The sequence below is a fragment of the Pelobates fuscus genome, chromosome 12 (genome assembly GCF_036172605.1).
Source record: "Pelobates fuscus isolate aPelFus1 chromosome 12, aPelFus1.pri, whole genome shotgun sequence".
Lineage (NCBI taxonomy): Eukaryota > Metazoa > Chordata > Amphibia > Anura > Pelobatidae > Pelobates > Pelobates fuscus.
Window position 1 is genome coordinate 15,821,007 of NC_086328.1, and position 27,407 is coordinate 15,848,413.

General features: G+C 42.2%; 1 protein-coding gene across 1 annotated transcript in view; it reads left to right on the forward strand.

Annotated features, from left to right (window-relative positions):
- The window catches only part of PEPD (peptidase D), a 154,418-nt gene that overhangs the window by 49,956 nt on the left and 77,055 nt on the right, over window positions 1-27,407 (forward strand). The window contains exon 7 of the mRNA XM_063437660.1: window positions 4,404-4,448. Coding sequence (XP_063293730.1) covers window positions 4,404-4,448 — 45 coding nt within the window. The remainder of the gene's footprint in view (window positions 1-4,403; window positions 4,449-27,407) is intronic.

Genomic DNA, 27,407 nt, shown 5'->3' on the forward strand with positions numbered 1-27,407 from the left:
CCGGTGCAAATAGCTGTCCCTAAAGTCTGAGAAGACTAAGGAGATGCCTTCTGTGGACAGTTTGTCTGCGTCTGCTGCCCTGCTCCCATGACATTGAGAGCGTGGTCCAATTCATCAGAGTCCGAGGCCTCCATCATCTTTGATCCCTGGTCAGATTTTTTTTGTAAATTTTGGCGGCAAATAGGGAGACCGCTAGTAAATTTGCTTGTTTTGCGACCGTACTCTTGGTATTAGCACAGGATATGGTAGGACTTTGTGAAGAAGGTTGGGTGCATGCTCTGGGTGAGGTAAGTTTGGTGTTTATGAAACAGTCACAGCAGAGCTGCCCTACAGCACATCTTACCCCATCGGCGACCAGCGTTCACTCCCCATACAGCCTAATTTTTAAGTGTCCCAGCGTAATTTCTAAGTGAGTCCTAGTGTCTGAGTTAGATTTTCAATTCACTACAATTGTTGTTAAGTTCATAAACATGCTAAACTGGTAGTTATTGTATAATTTCCTCAGAGAGTGAATATGTGTGTGTACAAAATACAGAATTTTTGTTACCTGTTACAAAGTAATTTATTATACTTTCTTTTCTCACTGTTTTTTGCATGCACTCTCCACTTTAATGAATTGAAGTGATCATGGTGCCTGGTGTCTGTAAGTGCAGAGCTTCACTACTGAGCACTGCATATAGAGTGTTTAACCCCTTTGCTGCCTGAGGTATACCCCACCTGTGGCAGGGTCATTAAGCAGTCCATAACATGAATGTCCTCTGCAAACTTCTATACAAAGAGTCATACTCATTGACTGAGAGCGGGGAGTGACACTCTCAGCCAATGAATGGCTACCGGGATCTGCATCTGTTACTTTCTGAAGCCAGAGGCTCATCTCCGCCCATAGAAAACCATCGGTGACCGGCGAAGACTCAGGTAAGTGGGCGTTATCGGTGAAACGGGTGTCTTAACCACTACACGGACTGTAATAGTTATTATGCTTGGAGTAACCCTTTAACGTTTATCTTTCTCGAAGTGCGTATATAACTTTCATTGAATTGTTTCACACACTATATATCTTTATTTACACTGATGTAAATAAATCTAATGTATGTATATAGCTTGGGATTTAGATTTGACTGTGCACATGATGGTAATGAATCCTTTTTACGTGTTTCTTAACATTAAAGGGTTGCTCCAAGAATCTTAACCACTGCATCCTGCTGTGTTGGTTATGGTGTTTGGAGTGCCCCGGCGCCATTCTTTTGTAATGAGACCAAATTTGCCTTTTACGTTCTACATCGCTGAAGAAGATGGATACCAATCATGCCAGTCACCCACTGGCGGAGAGCGTCACCTGGTTACTCTCACCCAGTGAAAGTGTCTGTGCAAGGAGTTTGCACTCAGTTGACTTTAATGACCGCTGGCAGGCTCCTTGCACCTTAACCACTTTGAAATAGTGAAGTGATGATGGTGCTTGGAGTAATCCTTTAATGGCTAACTCTGTCAAATGTCACCAGACATTAGTTTTACAAAGGCTAGGTTTTCAGCATCCACACTGGATTGGAATGAAGTTTAAAATCTTATTTATTTTGCCTCTGCAACCCAATATTCTACTTCCCAGCAGCTTCTCATCTGCATTCGTGTCAAATTAAGCAGGAGGTAATGCATTTTACCCCTGTCTCCTGTATCAAGATATCTTCCCATTATTGTGATCTACAGCCTCCCTGCAAAGTCATTCGCCAAGCCAAGCAGCGGGAACCGCAACGATTCCTCACACGTTGTCAGAATAAATACATAAAACATCAACCGCTCTCACACACCAGGCCTGCGCTAGATTATTCAATATAGAACAGAGGCTCGTGACCACATTCGTGTGCTGTCAGTCCCATAAATATGCATCGAAATTCAAACTGTAAATAGCTGGATAAAATGGGGACAAGGTATGCTACAGCCATTGAAGTTGCAAATAACCCACTCATTACTGAGCAGTATCGTACGTCTGAGTATATTGTAAAATGGAATGTCTCCACCGTTTTTTAATTTAATTCTTACTCGCCATTTACTCCTAGTAAGTGCACACAAATTAAAAGATATCTTCCTAATTCTGGAATATATTTGCACGGCTAAACTGTTTGTTTGTGTTTTCTCTTAATGCAATTGCACTTTAACCAGCGCTGTCACTACAATTCTCTTTCATACAAGTATTTTAATATTCCAAACAGATTGATATTATTTTCCTCTAACCTTGCGAAAGTTGATATAGCTAGAAGTACAACTTGCAGATCCAACAGCTTTCAGTGTAGAGTCGACCATATTGGAATCGCATTAGAATCTTGCTGACTTTTGTATCTTGGCCAGTTGCATGATTTAGCCATCTGTAGGGGGTCACGGCTTTTACGTGGCAAGGCGATCCGTGGAATCTGATAGAGAATTAAAATGGCAGTTGCATTAAATGTAAATTTCTAATTTTCGGGGGTGAAATAATTTTTTTTTTAATCCAATTTGACAGAAATAGTTATGGTGTCTACATAGTATTTTAATGAATACAATTTTAATTAAAAGACAATCTAGACACCATAACTATTTCTGCTTATTGAAATGGTTATGGTTTCTAGTCCTGCAACACTGTTAAATGTTTACTCACTATTTAGCAGAGATGCTTGGGCCCCTGCAGCCCGTCCCCCCCAGTGACAAATGGCGTAGGTAGAGTTACATTCATGCCATACTAGGGGTAGCGGGCAGTGATAGGCTGAAAGGTGAAATTCACCGTTAATTTTAAATTGCCAAAAATGCACACTTTAGTTAATAACCCAGTAAAAAGTTCCAATTCACTGAGAGATAACTAGATTTAATATTAACATTTGTCCATTTCTAAAGCATACAGTGTCTACAAACAAAACGTTCTTCACAAACTGTTGTATTAAATTTAAGAACGTAACCTTGTGTTTCTGTGATCCTTTCTGGGCAGTATTTTTTGTGTGTGCGTCTTTTCCTTTTTTCTGTCTTTTTGTTTAAGCAGAAACTAGCCATGCTCAGATCCAGCCTGTTCCCACAGTCCCTGTACATGGAATTACCAACCACTCCTAGTCCTGCACTGTAACATTATAATGAATGCCATCTCAGACGCTCTCAACTCTGACTGATTTAAGTAAATACAGTTTATCTCACTGCGGGAAATTGGAGCAGTGCAGGGATTCGTCCTATATTACTGTCAGCCTTGTCTGTTTGCTTTACTTTACTGCACGTATTATGTGTATATCTATATACTATATTCAATTAAAGAAATACATCACTTTATTATATACTATAGGGACACTTCTACTAATTGAATTGGTTATAATACCTGCAGTCCCCTGGCATTGTTCCTCCGTTCAATGTTAAACCATTTTAAAGCAGTTTATATTGAATAAGGGTTCCTGGCTACCCACTGTCTGGCCCCTACAAGAAGTGTGGCTAAGGCAAATACTACATACTTCCTTGTAGTCATACCATTTTGTACCAGTAATGAGGGCTGTGATAGGTTATAAGCAGTCAGCTGACACTTTCAGACCACGAGAACATGGGTTTTTCATGCAAAATCCAACAGATATTCAGGTATGAGCTTGTCAGCTCCCTGTCATCATGAGACCTTGCTGTATTCCATAATCCACACCATGCTTCAAATGACCAATAAGATACTTTTATTTTAGACTGTTTGGCAGGACACGTAGCATATTAGTGACTTTATGATGGCCTTATAGAACAAAGCCATATAATATATTATTTACACTCGCTTCATAAACCTTTAATATGGATAAAATATCTGTTACTGTGGAGATTGTTTAGACCCTTGTTAACCGGAATCCTCTGAGGTTTTAAAAACAGGTATGCCGGGATTGAAAAAATGAAAAGGAATTTGTGTCCCAGTGTGGGACTGGCCATTCTAAATAAGGGCAATTGGAAGGTATATGATTTGTCATTCTATCGTATCACTTGCTCCTCTTAGAATGACTTGGTCATCTTATGAGGGGGAGAGTATTTAGCTAGTTGTAGAGTAATAGAGCATGGATCCGATGCCTTAACCTGAATCTTAATATAAGTTTAAATTGCTCCGGTAAAGAACCAGATCCTTTCTGATCACATGTTATTTTTGTGTTGTATTTCCCATTAGCAGCTTCATTCCTTTTTGAACCTAGATTGCTATGGATGTTGTTCCAAGCTTTCTCCCCACGTCCTGTACATTTTATTTTAATCTTGTCCAACTTTTGATCTCTTAGAATTTCCCCTCTTGCTGCCTTCTCCTCTCCATTGCTGAGTTAATGTTGTGCTTTATAAACCAGTTGGGTTAAGCTGTTTGTTTTTGTATTTCATAAAACCTTAATCTCATCCAACGCATTTTCATTCATTAAATTTTTTTGTCTTATTTTTATTTATTATTATAGATTCAGTGTCAACAACACCTTGCTCCATCCAGAAATAGTGGAATGGTAAGTAAACATACTGTCCTGCCGAATTTGTTATTTTATTTTCCATTCTGTCTGTAAAATCCGGTGTGAATTTGTTGTTTTAAGCAGAAGGGAAAATGTTGCTCTTTTTGTTGCTTGTATATTTTCCAGAGAAATTAATGTTCTATCAACTGTATATGTAGCTTTGTTGGTATTCAGCTGAAGTTTGATCACTCTTTCTTCTGTTAACATTAAGGTTAAAAAAATAAATGATCTTTATATTGCCTGGTTACTATAAAAGCCAGGCCATATTAGGATTTGATGTATCCCTATACCTGAGAGCTCCTCACGTTTATTTTAGAAACTGTATATATTGTCTTTTGAGAATAAAGCCGAATTCTCTGAGTCATCAAAAAGCCTCCTCACACTTATACCTGCTAACTAGTCACCAATGTCTGTTATCTCCTCGCCTACATCCCACCAGAGGAGTCTGACTGGCTGGGTATTTTAAGCGATTAAATTCTTTTTTATTTTATTTTTTTAAATGTGTCCTTGTTACCTAGCAACCTATTGTAGTAATGTCTTACCTGCACCTTGCACCCGGGCTGCTCCCCTCCTCACACCGCTTTTGCTGTTTGCAGCTGGCCTTGGGCTTACTTTGGGTCCCGCAAACTACTCCTACTAGTTCGCGGACCAAACTCCAGGCGCCTGCATAGACGTTAGGACGATGCCCGCAATTTGAATTTGATGACATCACGCTCCTAAAGGAACCACATCATCTAGGTGAATCATCTGGATGACCTGGACCAATTAGAATACATGTGAACCTATTTAAAGCCTGTTGAGGCCCTTACTCATTGCCCTATTGTGGCTTCTCTTTAGTAACCTGTTTAGTGCTTCTGCGACTCTCTTGCGATTTCCTGCTATTGACCTTTACTTCATTTTGACTCTGTTAACCTCTGGTATCCTGACCCTGCATGTTTATTGACCTCTGTGTTTCTGGAATCCTGACCCGGCTAGTATAATGACCTGTGTACTTCTATTATCCTGACCCAACTTGTTTTCTTGTGCATTGATATCTCTGGGTTCCTGACCTCTGCTATTCCTGACTTTGATTCTCTCTTGTAATACGTTAAATCTGGCCACTCTAAGACCCTGTAATACAGCTCTTTGGACCCTCACTTTGTGGGTATCCTTTTTCCTGAGTGTAATGGGTAATGGCAACCATGACCTGTAACTGTTATGATTGCAGCTGGCAAGGGACTGCAAACAAGCCTAGTCCCACCATAATAGTCATAGTGTGGGGTCTTTGGGGACCGTTTTCCTTTCCCACTGTGTTCTAGTCACAAGGAGTCTTGAGTGAAGAACCCGTGAGTGTATGTGACTTCAGAAAGCCTGACCGGTCCAGGCCACGTTCATGCCATTCATTTCCTGTCTACGTGTCTCCCAAATTAACTCTGCTACATATGCCTCAGCTGGATACTTTTTACCATTCCTTAATTTTCCAAGGTCAATTGGAGGTTCTAGTATTTGATTCTGGAAAATCTCATCAAATAAATATAATTTTTTTTATTTTTATTTTTATTTTTATTTTTTCAGTTTTTTCTTTTTCTTCATTCTTTTTCCCTCACCCAGTAAACCATAACATTTGGTAGCTTCTGTAAACATTTTGCTGTATCTAACTATGATGGGTTTTTGCCATCTACTATTCAATGGAGCAAAAAGATAACGAAAAATAAGTAACTCATGGGAGGGACATACAAATGTAGGCTTTGAGGAATATATAAATCAAAGAGTGCCCGGGTATTGTTAACCGCTAGCTGTGCAGTGGAACTGCTCTCTGAGATCGGTTTGAAGATTCTTATTGGGAAACATAAAGTCGATTTCATTAGAAACCGAATTTACCAGTTCTAGTAAATGGAGCGTTAATCTCTTCACCTGACACAGCATATTATGACAGTCTGTGTTTTTTACAAGTCTCTCCTCAAAATAAACGTTTTCTTGTCTAGCGCACAGCAGCATATTTTATGAGCTGGTATTTTCTCTAAATTATCTGTGCTATTGGATATAAACATGAACCACCAGCTTAAAATATACAAACTCTTTGGATATATATATGTGTGTGTGTGTGTGTGTGTGTGTGTGTATGTATGTATGTATGTATGTATATGTATGTATATGTGTGTATATGTGTGTGTGTATATATATATATATATATATATATATATATATATATATATATCTCTTACTATTTTCCGGTTTCTTTATTGGTTTAGTGTTTACTTTGCTTCATGCTGACTATACACCACCATGTCTATAAGAGCCTCTTGTTAAAATTTAGAAATATTCAAGAGCTGCAGTTAAATTTATTCAACAGAACCAAATTCATGCCCAAAGTCCCCCCCATGTGTCTCATTTCCCCCAGTCCCCCCATGTGTCTCATTGCCCCCAGTCCCCCCATGTCTCATTGCCCCCAGTCCCCCCATGTGTCTCATTGCCCCCAGTCCCCCCATGTGTCTCATTGCCCCCAGTCCCCCCATGTGTCTCATTGCCCCCAGTCCCCCCATGTGTCTCATTGCCCCCAGTCCCCCCATGTGTCTCATTGCCCCCAGTCCCCCCATGTGTCTCATTGCCCCCAGTCCCCCCATGTGTCTCATTGCCCCCAGTCCCCCCATGTGTCTCATTGCCCCCAGTCCCCCCCATGTGTCTCATTGCCCCCAGTCCCCCCCATGTGTCTCATTGCCCCCAGTTCCCCCCATGTGTCTCATTGCCCCCAGTTCCCCCCATGTGTCTCATTGCCCCCAGTCCCCCCATGTGTCTCATTCCCCCAGTCCTCCCCATGTGTCTCATTCCCCCAGTCCTCCCCATGTGTCTCATTCCCCCAGTCCTCCCCATGTGTCTCATTCCCCCAGTCCTCCCCATGTGTCTCATTACCCCAGTCCCCTCATGTGTCTCATTGCCCCAGCCCCTCCATGTGCGTAATTTCCCCCCCAGCCCCTCCATGTGCGTCATTTCCCCCCCAGCCCCTCCATGTGCGTCATTTCCCCCCCAGCCCCTCCATGTGCGTCATTTCCCCCCCAGCCCCTCCATGTGCGTCATTTCCCCCCCAGCCCCTCCATGTGCGTCATTTCCCCCCCCAGCCCCTCCATGTGCGTCATTTCCCCCCCCAGCCCCTCCATGTGCGTCATTTCCCCCCCCAGCCCCTCCATGTGCGTCATTTCCCCCCCCCAGCCCCTCCATGTGCGTCATTTCCCCCCCCAGCCCCTCCATGTGCGTCATTTCCCCCCCCAGCCCCTCCATGTGCTTCCTTCCCCCCAAGCCCCTCCATGTGCTTCCTTCCCCCCAAGCCCCTCCATGTGCTTCCTTTCCCCCCCAGCCCCTCCATGTGCGTCATTTCCCCCTCAGCCCCTTAATTTGTCTTACCTCCTATCCACCCCATGTGCCATTTTATCTACCCTGTGTTTCATGGCCAAGTAGTTCGGCGCTCTCTGTGCACTTTCGGGCAGAGTGGATCAAGTTCCTCAACCTCAGCTCGCGGCTCAAACAGATTAGTATTGCTCCCATGTATTACCTCAGAATTTACTTCAGTATTTATATATTGTGTCTTATGTGTCTTAATTTAAATATGTAAACGTTTTATTTTGGTTATTTTCATAGATTTTACCTCAGGTATTTTATTCAGCATTTCTATATGGTGTATTTTCTGTATCGTGATTTAAATATTAGCAACATTTCACTGTTTTATTTTGGATATTTTGACTTGTTTCCTCTGTTTTGTTGCTGTTTTGTTGCTTTCAATGAGTATTACTTGTGCATTGTTTATTACCTCAGCGTTTCCCTCAGTATTTATATATTGAGTAATTTATGTTTTTGATTTACATATTAACCATATTTAGCTGTGTTATTCTGGCTATTTTTGGTTGTTTCAAGTATTTTATTGTGTCAGATAAGTGTTCCTTCAGATTTATTACCTCAGTTTTCTTCAGTTTTTCTATATTGTGTACTTGAATAAGTTTCTGATTTAAATATTATCCTAATTTCACGGTTTTGTTCTGGTTATTTTGACTGTTTAAGCTTTTTTTTTTTTTCCATTATTTTAGTTCTCTTTTTTCCCCATTACACTTTATTTCACGATGACAGTGACAGCCATATTGTGTGTTGCATGTTTGGAATGGCAGTAATCTCAGCCACCATTTTGTTTTAACTGGATTTTCTTATATAACTTCAGACTTTTACGCCCTGTAAGCCTTGTTGCTAGACAGAGGTTTTTGTAAGAAGTGTTTTTTTTCCCTGCAGTATTGTGGCCACTCCCTGCCCCCAGCAGAGTATAATGGCTCCCTGCCCCCAGCAGAGTATAATGGCTCCCTGCCCCCAGCAGAGTATAACGGCTCCCTGCCCCCAGCAGAGTATAACGGCTCCCTGCCCCCAGCAGAGTATAACGGCTCCCTGCCCCCAGCAGAGTATAACGGCTCCCTGCCCCCAGCAGATTATGACTGATCCCTGCCCTCAGCAGAGTATGACTGATCCCTGCCCTCAGCAGAGTATGACTGATCCCTGCCCTCAGCAGAGTATGACTGATCCCTGCCCTCAGCAGAGTATGACTGATCCCTGCCCCCAGCAGAGTATGACTGATCCCTGCCCCCAGCAGAGTATGACTGATCCCTGCCCCCAGCAGAGTATGACTGATCCCTGCCCTCAGCAGAGTATGACTGATCCCTGCCCTCAGCAGAGTATGACTGATCCCTGCCCCCAGCAGAGTATGACTGATCCCTGCCCTCAGCAGAGTATGACTGATCCCTGCCCCCAGCAGAGTATGACTGATCCCTGCCCTCAGCAGAGTATGACTGATCCCTGCCCTCAGCAGAGTATGACTGATCCCTGCCCTCAGCAGAGTATGACTGATCCCTGCCCCCAGCAGAGTATGACTGATCCCTGCCCCCAGCAGAGTATGACTGATCCCTGCCCCCAGCAGAGTATGACTGATCCCTGCCCCCAGCAGAGTATGACTGATCCCTGCCCCCAGCAGAGTATGACTGATCCCTGCCCTCAGCAGAGTATGACTGATCCCTGCCCCCAGCAGAGTATGACTGATCCCTGCCCCCAGCAGAGTATGACTGATCCCTGCCCTCAGCAGAGTATGACTGATCCTTGCCCCCAGCAGAGTATGACTGATCCCTGCCCCCAGCAGAGTATGACTGATCCCTGCCCCCAGCAGAGTATGACTGATCCCTGCCCTCAGCAGAGTATGACTGATCCCTGCCCCCAGCAGAGTATGACTGATCCCTGCCCCCAGCAGAGTATGACTGATCCCTGCCCCCAGCAGAGTATGACTGATCCCTGCCCCCAGCAGAGTATGACTGATCCCTGCCCTCAGCAGAGTATGACTGATCCCTGCCCTCAGCAGAGTAGGACTGATCCCTGCCCTCAGCAGAGTAGGACTGATCCCTGCCCTCAGCAGAGTATGACTGATCCCTGCCCTCAGCAGAGTATGACTGATCCCTGCCCTCAGCAGAGTATGACTGATCCCTGCCCTCAGCAGAGTATGACTGATCCCTGCCCTCAGCAGAGTATGACTGATCCCTGCCCTCAGCAGAGTATGACTGATCCCTGCCCTCAGCAGAGTATGACTGATCCCTGCCCTCAGCAGAGTATGACTGATCCCTGCCCTCAGCAGAGTATGACTGATCCCTGCCCTCAGCAGAGTATGACTGATCCCTGCCCTCAGCAGAGTATGACTGATCCCTGCCCTCAGCAGAGTATGACTGATCCCTGCCCTCAGCAGAGTATGACTGATCCCTGCCCTCAGCAGAGTATGACTGATCCCTGCCCTCAGCAGAGTATGACTGATCCCTGCCCTCAGCAGAGTATGACTGATCCCTGCCCTCAGCAGAGTATGACTGATCCCTGCCCTCAGCAGAGTATGACTGATCCCTGCCCTCAGCAGAGTATGACTGATCCCTGCCCTCAGCAGAGTATGACTGATCCCTGCCCTCAGCAGAGTATGACTGATCCCTGCCCTCAGCAGAGTATGACTGATCCCTGCCCCCAGCAGAGTATAACGGCTGATCCCTGCCCCCAGCAGAGTATAACGGCTGATCCCTGCCCCCAGCAGAGTATAACGGCTGATCCCTGCCCCCAGCAGAGTATAACGGCTGATCCCTGCCCCCAGCAGAGTATAACGGCTGATCCCTGCCCCCAGCAGAGTATAACGGCTGATCCCTGCCCCCAGCAGAGTATAACGGCTGATCCCTGCCCCCAGCAGAGTATAACGGCTGATCCCTGCCCCCAGCAGAGTATAACGGCTGATCCCTGCCCCCAGCAGAGTATAACGGCTGATCCCTGCCCCCAGCAGAGTATAACGGCTGATCCCTGCCCTCAGCCCCTTTTCACAATCCCAGCATTTTAGACCATGCTCCAATAGTGACACAACTGCGTCATTCCATCCATGGTCCTAGCAATAGGAGTATAATTTTTAATAGATTGCAGTCGTGTCATTCTGGTTCCAGACTAACCTAAAATGGTAAAAGCTGAGACGTTCGCGCATTTTTATCCTTTTGTGTTGGCCAACTGTTTGACACAGTGTACCTGCGCAAAAAAGGACACTGCTTGATGCTTTGGCCCGGGCTTATTTAAAACCCTGCCAACTTTGAACAGTGCCCTTTTATCTTTTCTAATCCTGTGTCTTTGCGTGTCAGACTTTGCGACGTTCCTGACCACGAGTTTAGTCATAATCCTGATCTCCTCTGTACCACCCGTGCTACGTTCCTGATCCAGAATTTAGTCATAATCCTGATCTCCTCTGTACCACCCGTGCTACGTTCCTGACCTCGAGTTTAGTCATAATCCTGATCTCCTCTGTACCACCCGTGCTACGATCCTGACCCCGAGTTTAGCTTATCTTGCATTCAGTATACTAGTCCTTTCTAGTACTTGCCATATAGTTTATCCTGTCCTGAATTGAGGTAGTATTAGTAAAAGCTAATAGGGGGGGCAAAATTTAGGTGCAGATCTTCAAGGTCTCCTTCCAATTACCAAATAAACAGTATAAAAAACAACGCCAAAATAAATGACATAGAGATTTATTCCACCTGTGTGGAACCGGCAACGTTTCGACCCAATCTCAAGACTTGATAAAGACTGTGAGTTTGGGTCGAAACGTTGCCAGTTCCACACAGGTGGAATAAATCTTTGTCCTTTATTCTCTTGTGTTGCGGCTCCTTTTACTTGAAGTAGTATTAGTTCTGACATACCCACTGTAAGATCCAGTAATAAACATTTCTATGTCTCTTACGGTGCCTTTAGTTGGTTGCTCAGTATATCTTGCTCAGTATCCTATTGTATCCTGATAGCGATGGCCTAAGTTGCTAATTGTGTGTGTATTAATGTAACCATTGTGTGTCACTTCTGGTGTAAAGAGTTTGGTTCAAAGTCCCAAACGATGCAGGTCGACACTGGTCTGTGGTTTGTGGAGGTTATATATATATTCACAGCAGAGGTGAATAACTTACTTTCTTTAATGTAAGAAGTAAGATTTATAATGCCATGGTGTTTTATGTCTGAGAGGAAATGAATGGTCAGTGAGATAATGTCTGCTACAGTGCAGGTTCGCTTAAACCTTGTGACTCTTTCTCCTCACTTCTTGACCCAGGCTATTGTTTTATAATTGAAATTCCTGTCTGCGGAACAGTTTGGCGTCCTCACTTAAAGGGTAATTACGCAGAGCAGCCCACAGCCACCTTTCAGGCCCCATCGTCAAAGCTTTGAAAAGAAGAGCAAACCATTTCAATTGTATGAGCTTACACAGGAATAATGAAACACTTGGTGCAGTTACATGGTATCGGAGCTTCTCCCCCCATATTGATGATGTGGACGAGCCCTTGGTTGACTGCCCAGAGGCAGACACATTCAGATCTCCAGTCAGCTGTTGTTGAACTACAATACCCATCATGCTTTGCCAGCTTGTATTCTTATTAAGTTCTAGCTCAACAGGTGTAGAGCTATTAGTCCGCGGCCCTTACAAATCCTTTTTTTAAGCTTTATCTCTTGCACTGTGTGACCCGCATGCTGTCCAGATGTTATCAGCAGGAGCTACACTTTTAATTTCCCCTTCTCGCTCTGTTAAGGGTGAAGAAAGCAGATGTTAGGAGTCTTGTGCTGATGAATGAGAAAACATAGCTGTGAAGGCCTTCTGGCAGCTGAGACATTATTCTAAATTGAAGAGGAATGTCAAATTTCAGGCGCTTGGGCGAATCATTTGCCGTCTCAAGCTCCCCTGCTCTTACTTTTACTAATCATCCTTTACATTGAAATGACAGCTTCGCACTGGGTTCCCAAATCTAATATTTTTGTCCTTAAAGCCTGACAGGTTTGATCTCCACATAAGTCCATCCCTATAAGCGCGCTGTCTTGGCGTCATACTTGACTCTGGTCTCACCTTTGAGTCTCACATCCAGTTTGTTGCCAAGTCCTGTAGGTTCCAACTCAAAAACATAGCCCGCATCCGCCCCTTTCTTACGCAAGATGCTACCAAGGAGCTTGTCCATGCTCTAGTAATTTCCCGCATGGATTACTGTAACCCTCTCCTGATTGGTCTCCCCAAAAGCCGTACTGCCCCGCTACAGTCTGTAATGAATGCTGCAGCTAGACTGATTTTCCTCTCTAGTCGGTCCTCTCACACCTCACCCCTCTGCCAGTCCTTACATTGGCTCCCTGTATCCTATAGGAGTCAATTCAAAGTGCTAACCCATACATTTAAAGCACTGAACAATTCCAGCCCCTCTTATATCTCTTCACTGATCCAGAGGTATGCCCCTCCTCGTACCCTCCGCTCTGCCCGCGACCACCTCCTGACCGCTGCTCGCACCCGTACGGCCAACTCACGCTTGCAGGACTTCTCACGGGCGGCTCCTCTCCTATGGAATAACTTGCCTACTGCCATCAGACTCTCCCCTAGTTTTCAATCATTTAAGAAGGGCCTTAAATCCCATCTCTTCAGGAAAGCGTATGGCCTCCCAGAGTAATCTCTCCCTTACATACCTGTCCCTATGGAATAGTGCTTTGCTCTCTCCTCCAGCTCTGCTTCACTCCTACTTGATATTTCCTATCCTAATGTTTCTAATACCCCACCTCCTATAGACTGTAAGCTCATTTGAGCAGGGTCCTCTTCAACCTATTATTCCTGTAAGTTTTCTTGTAATTGTCTTATTTATTGTTACATCCCCCCCTCTCAAAATATTGTAAAGCGCTACGGAATCTGTTGGCGCTATATAAATGGCAATAATAATAATAATAATCTCGCCCTGAAGTTTTTGTCAGTGGAAGTCACGACATGCGTTACTTTAGAAATAGGTTGTTATGTTATTGGAAATGGGATGTCAAGAATCTGTAAAATCAAAACCCGTTTTCCTGCCTGTACTGGGCCAAAAATTGGGTCGCCTCTTGTATTATGGGATCCATATCCATGTGCTCTTCTTTTGCTTTTTTTGGATATCTGAATGACAATTCTGCCATTCCATGTACTTGTTTCTGTGTATGTCCTGTAGAGGAGATGGTGTTCTGTGCTGAATGAAGGCACCTTCATATAACACGCAATATCAAACCTACCTTATAGAATGTTCCCCCATTCTGTCATCATATAGATTGAAAACCAATGTCTGTCTTGTTACTTAATCCACATTGGTGTCCTGCTGAGATTAGACCATTGTTGTATGATGTATTAATGACGCCTGTTTCCTCTTTGATGGGAAGGCCGTAAGCTTGCTGGGATGCTACACAAACAGTGGAATTGAGGAATTTGTTATAAAGAGATGAGAAACATTATAAATGTTTTACATAGAATAGTTACTTAGATGGAATATGATAAATGTAATAATTTCTAGAGTCCCAATATTATTGCTTTCTGATTTGATTAGGGGGTTGGTGGGGAGTTTGTAATGTGTTTTGCTGAGGGTGTGTTTATCATTTAGATCAGTAGCTGCAGTAGTGATGTGAGAGGCTGACATGGACTGATGTGGGTGGCTGTCAGTCTTTATGAAACTCGGGTTCATAGCCTTTCACCTTGAAACATATTCCGTGTTTCAGTGTGGAGTTTTCGCCTGTTTTCCCACTTGTACCTTGTTAATGTTGTGTTTGCCTTCGGGAACAGAGAATTATTTTATTATGCAAAACTTCCAATATTCTGCCGCAAATGTAATTTAGAGTATGGGTGACATTTTGAAACGCAGCCTTAAGTTTACAATCTCACTAGGATCCCAGTGCCATCTGCATTTTGATACGGACAGATCTGAATAATGCATCCTATAGATTACAAGATATTACCAACGATGAATATTTTAAGCTTTCGAAATGGTTCATTAAATGCTATATGCTTAAAAGTGTCTGTAATAAATTGCACTTTCCTCCTTCCATCGAGAGTTTGAGAGTGAAAGCGCTTACATAAAATGCTACACTATTTTTATTATTATGCAAATGCTAAATGTTTCCTTATACCCACCTTAATAAATTAAAACTGTTCTCTTGGGACTCTCAAATACATATTCATAAATTCACAAATTAATTACAATTCTCTCTGCTTGAAGCACAAAGGCGAGCAAGGGTTAAACAACGCTAAAGAATCAAATCACCGCCATACTATCTGTTTGCAAACACTGATTTTATTTAAATAAACTTTCAGAGGCCGTTAATGAATTCTCTCCCTTTATGTCAGAAATTCCATTTGATTTGTTTAATTGATAAAAATTCAAGCGGTACTTTGTTTCTTTTAAGCCTCGGGAAATCGAGATTTAGAGTTCGACTTATGATCGACACAGGTCTCAATATTTTGTCCTTTCTTTGTAACTGATTTGAGTAATTTCTTTCTTAATGGCATTTTCTGTTAAGGATTACTTTATATGGGACCAAAGAGTGTTTTAATTCCCTGACTCCATCAGCAGCTTGTCATTATTTACTGCAAGGATTTTCTGTAAATCCATTCTAATACTCAGATAGCTGACCTGCAGAGCAAAGAACATTCTATGACTGTGTAACTTTTAATGACACGTAGAGGAGCCGTAGAAGTAATATTGCTGTATCTAGCATGACATACCAGTCTTTATTTATTTATTTTATATCATTTGCGTTTGATACCGAGTATAAACAAACTTGTATTTGATTCATGTGAATAAAAGAATGACAGAAAATCTCATTTTATCCTACTGAATTTGTTTCAAACTTTGCATATTGCCATTTTCTGACTTATTATTTTTTTTGCTATTTATTGAATCCTAGAAGTAAATTGGTTGGTTCCCTTTCCTATTTTCTTCAGTTAGTGCTCTAGACCAGGGGTCCCTAACCCAGTCCTCAAGTACCCCACACGAGTCCAGGATTTAGGGATTACCCTGTTGTCTCTAAAAAATTTTGTTTTTTCTAAAAACACTACTGGGACATAATTAGAATGGGAGCTAAACTCAAAAGACAGCAATTGCCCAGAAAGACTTCTCATTGGGAAGTCAGTGATTGCACATCCACAGAAAGTCTGGGTGGGTGTGGTTACAAGGGGAAGACTTTCAAAGTCTGCAGACAAGGGATCTGCAGCTTCTGCATTCTGTTTTTGATGTACATAATTAAATGCATGCATGTTTTCATTTGAAGTATATCTACTAAACAGTGTTTTATTTATTTATAAAATATTTTACCAGGAAAGATACATTGAGATTTCACTCTTTTTCAAGTATGTCCTGGGTATTGATTTATTTATTTTTATTAATATAGTTTAGTGTCACTCTAAGATTATTATTCTTGGTTGAGTTGGCCCAGTGGTCACCGCCTCTCATTTCCGTTCAGGTTGGTAAGTATTGACATTGGTAATACAGAAGGGCAACATCCACAATATCAGGACAGGAAGGTGATTTAGGGGTGCCTTGGATAGCCCCAGTTTTTTGTTTGTTTCTTTTAAAAAAACAAAACACTTCTACACTTTTTGATCTTAAATCGAGGGACAGCTTTAGGCAACCCAAGGATACTCTAGGCAAACCGACGTCTTAATCTCACTAGTCTAAGTGCTTTAGAGACCAATTTAGCTATTTCACTACTGCAGTGCTCGCCTTAGTAAGTGGATCTGTAGGACGCAAGCGTTTTCCATACCAATTTTGCACTCTAGCGGCCACCGTACACCCACTGACGTCATCGCGTAAACACGTGATGGTGATGTCACGACGTACCACTAGGATGAATGGCAGGAACGTCGACCTTTATAACAGAAGGATTTTACTCACTACGCCAGGGCCACTTGAAGGGAAGTAACGTCCCAAGCGCACAGCCCCGGCTCTGCTTGCCTCCTTCCTGCTATCACAGAAACTACTCAAAGAGCTACATTGGAAACACTGAGTTCCTTTCCTGTTTTCTGAAGATCCTGTACCTCATTGAAAACCTATCAGGAGGCCTCTCAGATCCTATCACAGACATTTTTTTTCTATCATTTTTTTTCTATTTTTATTTTTTCAGATTGTCCTTTTTTTTGCTTTTCATTAATTTGTTTCTTTATTTTGTATGGGATCTACAGTAACATACTTCAGATTGAGACAGGCTAATAGACTCCTAGACTATTCTTCAGGAACTTTGATTCCACAGATCACTGATATCTGTGTGCCCTCTATTTTCCAAAGGTTTTGCTTTTTACAGAGGATCATTGGCAAGGCAGTATTCTATATTTTATATTGTAGTCACTTTAGACTCCATTTATAGGTAGATATGTATTTATGGTTATTTGGCACTTAGCACTTTAAGTTTTCTTTTGCACTTTAACTATAGTGGGCAAGTCATTGAATGGATAGCTTAACACTCTATCCAGTATTACTATGTTTTGTCAATAAATTATAATTTAATAATCTTCTCTTTAACCCCTTAAGGACCAATCTTCTGGAATAAAAGGGAATCATGACATGTCACATATGTCATGTGTCCTTAAGGGGTTAAAGGACTACTATAGTGCCAGGAAAACAAACTTGTTTTCCTGGCACTGTAGTGCCCTGAGGGTGCCCCCACCCTCATGGTTCCCCTCTCACCTGGCTGAAGGGGGAGGAAGGGGTTAATTCCCTTACCTTTTTTCCAGCGCCGGACTGGGACTCTCCTCCCTCTTCTTCCGTCATCGGCTGAATGCGCATGCACGGCAAGAGCCGCGCGCGTTTAGCCAGTCCATAGGAAAGCATTCTCAATGCTTTCCTATGAACGCTGGCGTCTTCTCACTGTGAAAATCACAGTGAGAAGCGCGGAAGCGCCTCTAGCGGCTGTCAATGAGACAGCCACTAGAGGCTGGATTGACCCTAAAGTAAACATAGCAGTTCATCTGAAACAACATCTGGATTTTCTGCTATTGTTCGCACTCGTACTACCCTGGTATGTGACCTTTGGCTTCATCTCCATTTATGAACCTGTGCTGTTTGACCTGACCATTCGTTAGCCTAACCTTACCTTTGCTTTATCCTTACTGTGATTACTTAATAATGGACTCTGGCTACTAAACCCTGACAAGTCTCTTGTACCTTATGACATAACCTAAATGTTCTATTTAAGACACAATCCACAGTGCTACTAGTGTTCATTTAAAGCAGAATTAGGAAGCAGATATAAGGTACCTCTGCCCCCGCCACTTCTAGGGTCTGGCATTGCCAGCATAAAAATGCGTAGGGCCTGTGTATGTGACACTTGCATAAGTATGTGGGCTTCACCTCCATGAGGAAGCACATGTGTCCTTATGTGATTATGTATGTTGAAATATGAGTTTGATTTAATTTACATTGTATGGCAGCATTCCATGGAGTAGAAGTACAAATTAAAGTTTGCCTGTATTTTTTTTTTTTTTTATACTTTTAGTTAATTATTGGTTTGTTTAATAATAATCTCTCTAATGAATTCCTCTTTTGAAAACAAATTCATGAAAACATGTGCCAGTGAAATGAATGGGAATCTTCCAAACAAAAAGGAGGATTTAGCATCCCCTCTGAAACCTTCGATGTTTTGAGACGTTTTCAAGGGATAGCCCTGCAATGTGAGGCCATCCATCGCGTCAGGTTCATGAAAGCCAAGTGGATTAAGGGCTGTGCAGTGAGAAAAATGGATTGTAATGTCTATAATCCCCTAAATCCTGATAGACACTTTATTTTTTGGCAGGATTAAACCATGATCTGTAATGACAAGAACCAGGCTTTCCAAGTCCTGAGTGTCACATTTGGCTGTCATGATGATGAGATATTTTCAATCTATCAGATAATTAAAAGTATAATTAGTTTAAAGATTCCAGGCTCGGTTTCCCTGGTCACTTACAATTTGTATGTGTAGCTCACAGAATTAAAGATAGAAAGCCATCGTGAATCTTCTAAGTGTTGGTAGTTGGATTGTTTATTTTAATATTATTTTTAGTAGCGTGCGAAGATCATTTCACTTTTTTTACTCTGTTCACTAAACAGTGACTTGTGATGAGCTTACAACCGTGTCCATAGACTATAAGTGTCCTGAATCTGGCTGGACAGGTCTGATTTTGGGAGACTGTGTTGCCCGGGTAACCATGTTTTTGGTGTCACCAGAGAAAATCCCCCCCCCCCCCCCCCAAAGTGCAGGATAAGCACGCCATCGACCTTCGAAAAGTTTGGGACACAATAGTCAGGACTGACTCTGAATGTCCTGAATGTTAGTTTTTAACTTATGTCACTTTTATGTTTGACAAAGGCCATGTTGAGGACCAAAGCATTGCTTTTCATCTGCTTCAATACATTTGCTCACTGGATTTACCCTGAGTGCCTGGACCATCATTACTTTTCTGCAATTTACATTGTGAGGATTGGCCAACCTCAGGCCCGGTTGCACCCTGTGATCCAAGAGAGAAATGTCTGTCACGATTATATATGATGTTTCAATTCTTTATTTTCTTTAACCGGCACGGCTTCTTATGGGGTTAAAGGACCACTATAGTGCCAGGAAAACATACTCGTTTTCCTGGCACTATAGTGCCCTGAGGGTGCCCCCACCCTCAGGGTCCCCCTCCCGCCGGGCTGGATGGAGAGGAAGGGTTTAAACTTACCTCTTTCTCCAGTGCCGGGCGGGGAGCTGTCTTCCTCCTCTCCACCTCCTCTTCGGCTGAATGCGCGTGCGCGGCTCTTGCATTCAGCCAGTCTCATAGGAAAGCATTCTCAATGCTTTCCTATGGACGCTGGCGTCTTCTCACTGTGAAAATCAGTGAGAAGCGCGGAAGCGCCTCTAGCGGCTGTCAATGAGACAGCCACTAGAGGCTGGATTAACCCTAATATAAACATAGCAGTTTCTCCGAAACTGCTATGTTTACAGCAGAAAGGGTTAATCCTAGCTGGACCTGGAACCCAGACCACTTCATTAAGCTGAAGTGGTCTGGCTGCCTATAGTGGTCCTTTAAGCACCATACTGTCTTTAAACTTCACTGGTTTGCCTCTGTAGTGCTATTGTTTCACTTGAAGGGACACTATAGACACCCAGACCACGTCATCTCAATGAAGGGATCTCTGTGCACTGTCCCTGTCCTCTTAACCCTGCTATGTAAAACAGTGCAGTTTTTGTGAAACGGCAATCTTTTTAACCTGGAGGTTAAGTACACCCCTAGTGACGGTCAGTAAAAAAACAAAACGTTTTATTGCACATGTGGGGTAACCTGAATACAAGTAGGACCAGGTTCACTATAGCGTTAGGAATACAGATTTGTATTCCTAATGCTATATTTCTCCTTTAAGAGCTTTTAATTTATTTTATTCAAGAGGCTTTTCAGCAGTTACAAAATCACTGCACTCTAGAATTGATTTGTTTTATTAAGTGAGAGCCAACACATTCTGTAGCGCTGTACAACAGGTAGTCCAAACATTCAAGTGATGACTGATTTTAGGCAAATGAAAAAAACATGATTTGGTTTTTGATAAACCGCTACAAAATGCAAAGTATCTACAATGGAAGAGGAATTGAATTGTCAGGTGATGAGTCTGTAACTATTTGCAATATTTATATAAATTTGACATGTAAGAGCTGTAGACAAAATAGTTGAAAAGCAAATGGAATGTTGCATGAATTGTTAGGAGTGAACAGTACTGTTGCCACCTAGCCGGCCTGACTCTTGTGCTCATTCTGCACACTTGGGGACATATTTGAGACACACAGGCCTGAAATCCTGACTGATCCACCAAAGTGAAATCTTACAGGTTTTTTTTTTTATAAATACAATTTGTAACAGATAATAAACATTCCAAAAAGCACCAAGCTTTCGCTGAATATGTGTCTGTACGTGCCCAGTTCTCACTAGCATTGTTTGCCAGGAATAAGACGAGTCTTTTCAATTATTTCCACTCGTCACCTGAGTTCAGATAGGTCTCCTCTCTGCCCACAGGCAAGGCCGAGCATTAGATTTACCCAGAGTGTGATTAATAAAAGATTGCATTAATAAATAAACTAGCAGATTGCATTCTCTTCCCAGAATTTAAGGTTATACCCCTTGCTGACATTGCAGACAAGTGCTGGGCTGAGTGCTAATTGCTACTGTTGCGTAAAATAAAAGTAATTATTTTTCCATTTTTGATTAGCTAAGGATATAGTTTGTGATTCCTGCCAAATGAGCTGATAACAAATTGCTAGCGGTCGGTATTTAGTATGTATAGGACAGGGGTTAATCCCTAACAAAAGAAAAAAATAACCATTTACCCACGCGTTCCAATTTATTGTTATAGTCTAAATATGTATCTTGTGATTTTATTTCAACATTTAATACCATCAATGGCCCTTCAACCCTCCTATGTCATGCTCGGCAGAGTTACTGTCTTTATGCTTATATAGTAAGGGAGCTGATTTCCAGGGTTCTTGCTGCATTAGAACTGGAAGGACATGGAAAGCGTCAATTTTGAAATCCTCAACTGAAATGGTAGTGTAACTGCCAACTCTAAAAAAAAAAAAAAATTATACAATTTGGGCAGGAGGTTCCGAGGCTGAACAGTGGGTTTACCAGTGATGCCGTGGATATCACTAGTTACTCATGTTAAAATAAAGACAATTTTGACAATAGTGAGATTGTTGTGACCAAATTTGGCGATTCCATCATCGCAGAAATAGCTGATCTCCCGGGATGGTCTAAAGGGCATCTTTTTTTTTTTTTTTTTTTTTTTTATTCTTTATTTTTGCACACGATAGGGAATGCAAGAGTAATAGAAATTGTAAGCTTGCGCAGAAGCCAAAACATACAAGAACATACATTTAAATACAAATATGACTCCTTTAGCACATACACCAATTCACTTTATGCATTCTGTATCACTTGCCCCCTATCGAGGGTTTTCGTTTTTATAGTAACATCAGTTTAGTTCCTTACTGTTGTATAGGAGAGGCATAGCGAGAAATAGCGTTATGATAAAGCTTGTGCAGTAGTATACAATGTTAGCCTCTTCCAGAGCTCAAATTATATATCAATCCTACAGATAATCCACCTCTGGAATTCTAGGCTACCCGCCTCTCTTCACGTATGTTGTACTACTAGACAGGTCCTGAACCCCGAGCAATAGCCCAAAGACTACCCAAAGTAGGATGAGCCCTAGGGATCCCCGTCTCTCCATCAGGACACACGTCTGTGCTAGGAAGGAACCGTATCCATGTGAACTGAGACAATACAAGTAAAAGAATATAAGAGAACACCCTCATATACCAAGGGTTATGTAACAATAAGAAAGATATGAAGAGAAGAGAGAAAGAGAGAAGAAAGAATAGAAATAAGGACTAAGGAATAAGGAGGGGGGGGGAGGGAGGCAGGGAGGGAGGGCGAACGAGCTAGGGACCCCCCCAAGCAGAGATCGTGATTCTATCCCATCAAGTATCCCCATTGCCCAGGACACTATTGTCCCATGGTTCCCAAACTTTTCGGAAGGCCGCTATGGTTCCTCTCATCCTGGCAGTAAGATCCTCCATGATCCTGCTTTCCCTTATCCTAGAGATCACCCCCCCCCCCCCCCGAACTCCGGTCCTCCAGGTGTTAACCATGCTGCTGCTACAGTTCTGCGCGCACTCAAGGTGAATGTCCGCACTAATTTCTGTTCCCTCCTCGACCATCCCTTGATAGTTCTATTTAAAAGATAGATCCATGGGTCTAGGGGGAGGGGCCTGCCGAATGTCTGCCTTAGTAGATTTTCAACAGCCTTCCAAAAACCTAGGAGCGTCGGGCATTCCCACCACATATGAAGATACGTACCCCGGAAACCGCAGCTCCTCCAACAATCATGAGAATCTAGTTTGTGCATTTTGTGCAAAATGACCGGGGTAGTATACCATCTGAGAATGGTTTTCCATGCCTGTTCTTGTTGTGTGACGCATATAGAGGCGCTCTTGGTTGCTTCCCAGATTTCCTGCCATTCGATACCTTCTAGTTCTTCCCCTAGGTCCTATTCCCATCTATCAATGTACGCCAGTCTACCCCATTCTTTAGTTTCCGTACTAAGATGAGCGTATAGGAGGGTGATCATCCCCTTGGGGGCAGACGCATCTCTGCAAAGTCTCTCGTAGAAGGTAAACTGTCCCTTGGCCGCCGTTATAATATCTGGTCTCCTAGCAAAGTCCCTTATCTGGAGGTATCTAAAATAATCTGCTGGAGTCAGGTGGGTGTTTTGTTGGAGGTCTTGAAAAGGGATTACAGCCCCCTCTCGGTAGAGTTGGTAATACCGTTGTACCACGGTTTTTTCTATATTGCGAAAATTTCTTGGGGCCATACCAGGTGGAAACGCTCGATTCCTAAGTATCGGAGTCATAGGGGAAGGAGATGAGGTGAGTCTGAACTTGGTGCAGTTCACATCCCATAATCGAAGAGAATTAAGGATGGCCGGGCAGGTCGCTCTGATCATGGGCCTATGTTCTCTCGGGACCCTTATCGTGAATTGGGGGACGTCGAGACCGACCATCAATGATTTTATTTCCACCCATCTCCTTTCTCCCACAGGGGAATGCCACATAATTACCTGGGACAATTGGGCCGCCAAATAGTAATAATACAAATTTGGAAGCCCCAATCCCCCTCTGTCTTTGCGCCTATACAAGATTTGTCTGGCTATTCTATGCCGCTTATTGTGCCACACAACGTTACAGATCGCCCTTTGGAGCGGCTGTAGTTGAGATTTCGTGATGCGGATGGGGAGGGCTTGAAACAGGAAAAGTATGCGCGGGAGGATGTTCATCTTGGCGGAGTGAATACGACCCAGCCAAGAAATAGATTTATCGGTCCATTTGTCCATGTCACTCATCAAAGTCCGTAGCATTTGTTCGTAATTACTAGAGTACAGTCGGTTCGGATCTGCCGTCAAGTAAACTCCCAGGTATTTGAGGGAGTGCGGTTCCATTCTTAGGTGGTGTGTTCTGTATCAGAGCCACATCTTCTGCCGCCATACTTACCGGCATCGCGCTGGATTTCCGGATGTTTGCTTTGTATCCGGATAGGTCCCCATATTCTCCCATAACTCTCTGTAATGCTGTCATCGACTCGAGCGGATTCGTAACTGTGAGGAGGACATCGTCCCTAAAGGGCATCTTTGAGCACATAATGTGTTGACTACTGCAGTGGAAAGGCCACTGTACCCTGTTACACTCCTGGCAGCTAAGAATGGTAGCATTGAGCTACAGTGGCCCTTGTTCACCAAAACTGGAAAACTTAAGTCAGGAAAATGTCACCTGGTTGGTCAAATCTTAATTAGTGCTATAGCTACATTTATCAGCATTATTATGTCCTGCTGCTACATACTGGCTGATATGTAATGGTTTGGGAAAGGTTTCCCCGGCACACACATTTGAGAATTGAAAAAGCGACATTGTACCTAAGCATTGCTGCTACCTACCTCTCTGCATCCCTGTATGGCCCCAGTGTGAGCCAACAGCATATTCTTCCTTTTCACATGGAAGTTACCTGTATGCCCATCCTTTGGTACTCTTTCCTTTCATAAATATGTTGCTGTAGGAAATGTGCGTATCTGTGTTAGGAAGACAAATGGGGTCCAAAGTACCTGTACAATATAGGTGGACCTAATAAAGTATCCACTGAGTGTATAGGAATGCTGCAAGGGTGGATGAATAACTATAATGGAATCTGCTTTTCATTATACTTTGCTTGTAATTCTACAGATACAACATCTCAACCGGTTTTAACATTCTAGATCTTCTCTCTAAACAGGGGTCTTGTCTTATTGTTTGTTAACCCCTTAAGGACATGTGACATGTCATGATTCCCTTTTATTCCAGAAGTTTGGTCCTTAAGGGGTTAAAGGACCATTGATGTGGTTGGAAAACAAACCTGTATTCCTAACTCTATAGTGTCCTGGTGCATGTTTAGATTTAGCATCCCCTACTCCTCTTCGCCTGCAAAAGTGAAGGTCTAGTAAGGTTTTACTTACCTTTTTTTTTTTTTTTTTTTTTCAAACTTGGAGACTCCCTTGGCGCAGATACCCACTCTGCCTCCGGCTCCGGCACCGTCATTGTGGAGCCATTGCTCTTTTGGCTTCTTCTCAAAGTCATTACTCTTCATAGAGGAGCATGCTCCACGGCTGCCACACACGCATCCTATTAATAGCTTCCTATAGGAAAGCATCAAAATGAATGAGCTACACTGGTCACATGGCTAACAGTGTTTTGCACTAAAATGAGAATTAAAAGTGAATTTCAAATTTAAGGCCAGAGTAGCTGGAGTGAAAGGATAACGGATTTAGATAATTTTTCCAGTTTGGCTACTTTGGCCTTAAGCCTGAATAATGACATCTCCATCTGTTTGCGACAGATTTGTTTTTTTTTTTAGTTATTTTTTCCATTTTACGGTCTGTGCCTTGCATAGACTCTACAAATGTTGCTGGAAAAGGCTAATTAATCATTAAGCTCCAGCTATCAGTGGAGTGATGAAACAGATGTCACAGGTGTATATATAGGGGTTCAGTGAAATGAGGAGTCCTGGTTGGACTGTAGTTAAGTTGGGTAAGTCAGAAGACAAGTCTTGTGAAGAACCTTGATATAATTTTCTGCTATTTTAATTAAGAAGCTGTGAAATATTCCTCCTCTCTGTGCTAAACCTGCTTTCTTGCCTTTCACTCGTGTGTGGATGTGAAGATTGTGTAGGAGGGAGAGACTGCTTGTGAAAAATCTCACTTGAATGGGATACTAGATATGTTTGTAAGCCTATCCTGGCACTCAAATATCTGCTTCATTCAAGTCGCAATGAAGGATTCTGGGAGAAATTGGATGACCGGTTTAATGTCTTGTCTCATTTCTAATACTGGTTTTTTTTTTTTTGTTTTTTTTTACTTTACTTTACTCAATTCAAGGGGTTCCCAGCATCTCGACCCATTGACAAAGAAGCATTTAATGCAGTGAAATAAACTTTTATTTCCGTCCGCTAATGAAATTTGTCATACTGTAGCAAACTGAAGAAGCAATGTAGTTTGACATCTATTTTCGGCTATGCAGAATGAACAACTTAAATTTTCATGCAGCTGTAACGATTTAGAGCAAATAAAAAGTTAATAACTAGAAAGACGGAGACCAAGTTCGAGCCTTTCGTTGTCTACTATGCCCACTGCTCGGTATGACCACACAATGCATTGGGATGTGATTTTATTTTATTTTATTTGGTTTGCCATAATAGCGTAGTGGAGGAATACTATAATACGTCCAGCGTCAGCTAGCAAAGGTCTGTTTTGGATGCAAGAAGGCATTCTTAGTGCTACAATGTAAGTGTCCCTTTAAGGGCTTTTGAGTAAAAGATGTAGTGTCTCCTTAAGGGATTTTGAGTGAAAGATGAATGTAGCCTGCCTGGCCATCTAACTCCTCTTAGCGACTTTACCTGAACATAGGTTGCTGACTGCTTGCTTTTTATCATGGTTAATTCTGTCAGGGTATTTATATCGGCAGACATTTTGTGCTATGATAGAAATTAAAATGTATATTCTGAGTCACTCTGAACAGAGCAGACTCCATTTTGTTATTTTCAAGTTAACAAAAGACACAAGATTTCTATCCTTTCCGTAAAACTAACCACTTTGCCAGAAGCTAAGGAATGCTTAGTATATACAAACCTGTTGATAAGAAATGAGAACGGGGGATGGACAGACTGTTAGCTAAATGCTAATGGAATATAATTAATTCTAAAACCCAGACATTTTGTGACAGAGAAGATTAATTTAATTTTACTTTCGATAATGTATAAGAGTCCCATTGTAATTTAAGGGTCATATTTAGTATTATAACTGTCATATTAGAAATTATAGCCGAATTTGCCAGACACATAGTCTGAAGAAAATTCGAAGAAACTCTTGAACTGACAGAAAACTTGAGTTATAGACAACTATAAAGATAAGGTAAATGACGTCAAAATAGCCACCAGGAAAAGTTAACTCTTTCCTGGATAGGTATGTTTAGTGGGACGAGACTGCCCTCTATAGACCAAATACTTAAATTGTTATCTGGAAGGTAACCACACCCCCAGTGTTTCTATTGGTCTATCACCTAGTGAATTTTCCTTTAAAAAGTTAAGACAAAGGGAAGAGAGAGGAATGCAGAGAAAGCAAAGGGCAAGGCAGTCGGAAGCAGGCTAAGAAAGAAAAGCAGAGTGAGAGCGAGAAAGAAACATTCCTTGACACTTAGCTACCTGAGAATATCTGATGAGAAAATCTACTCAACTGGTAATTATACTGGCTTCATTTAATTAATCTAATTTAATTTAAAAAATTCTAATAGCATGATATATGACTGGATAAATCACGATCAGATTTCGATATTTAGAAATCTTAGTTACTAAAGAAATATATTATTAAACTTTCTATTCTGCAGATAGAAATGAATAATTATGTATTTATGTGACATATCACATGTTAGCATATCGTGATATTCATCCAGGTGTATTGATTTGCTCTAAAATAAGATAAAATATCTGTTTAGGCAAGTTAAAATTCTGCTTATAGAACATGGTAGATTACTCTTATTGGATGGTTCCAGGAAATGACTAATGAG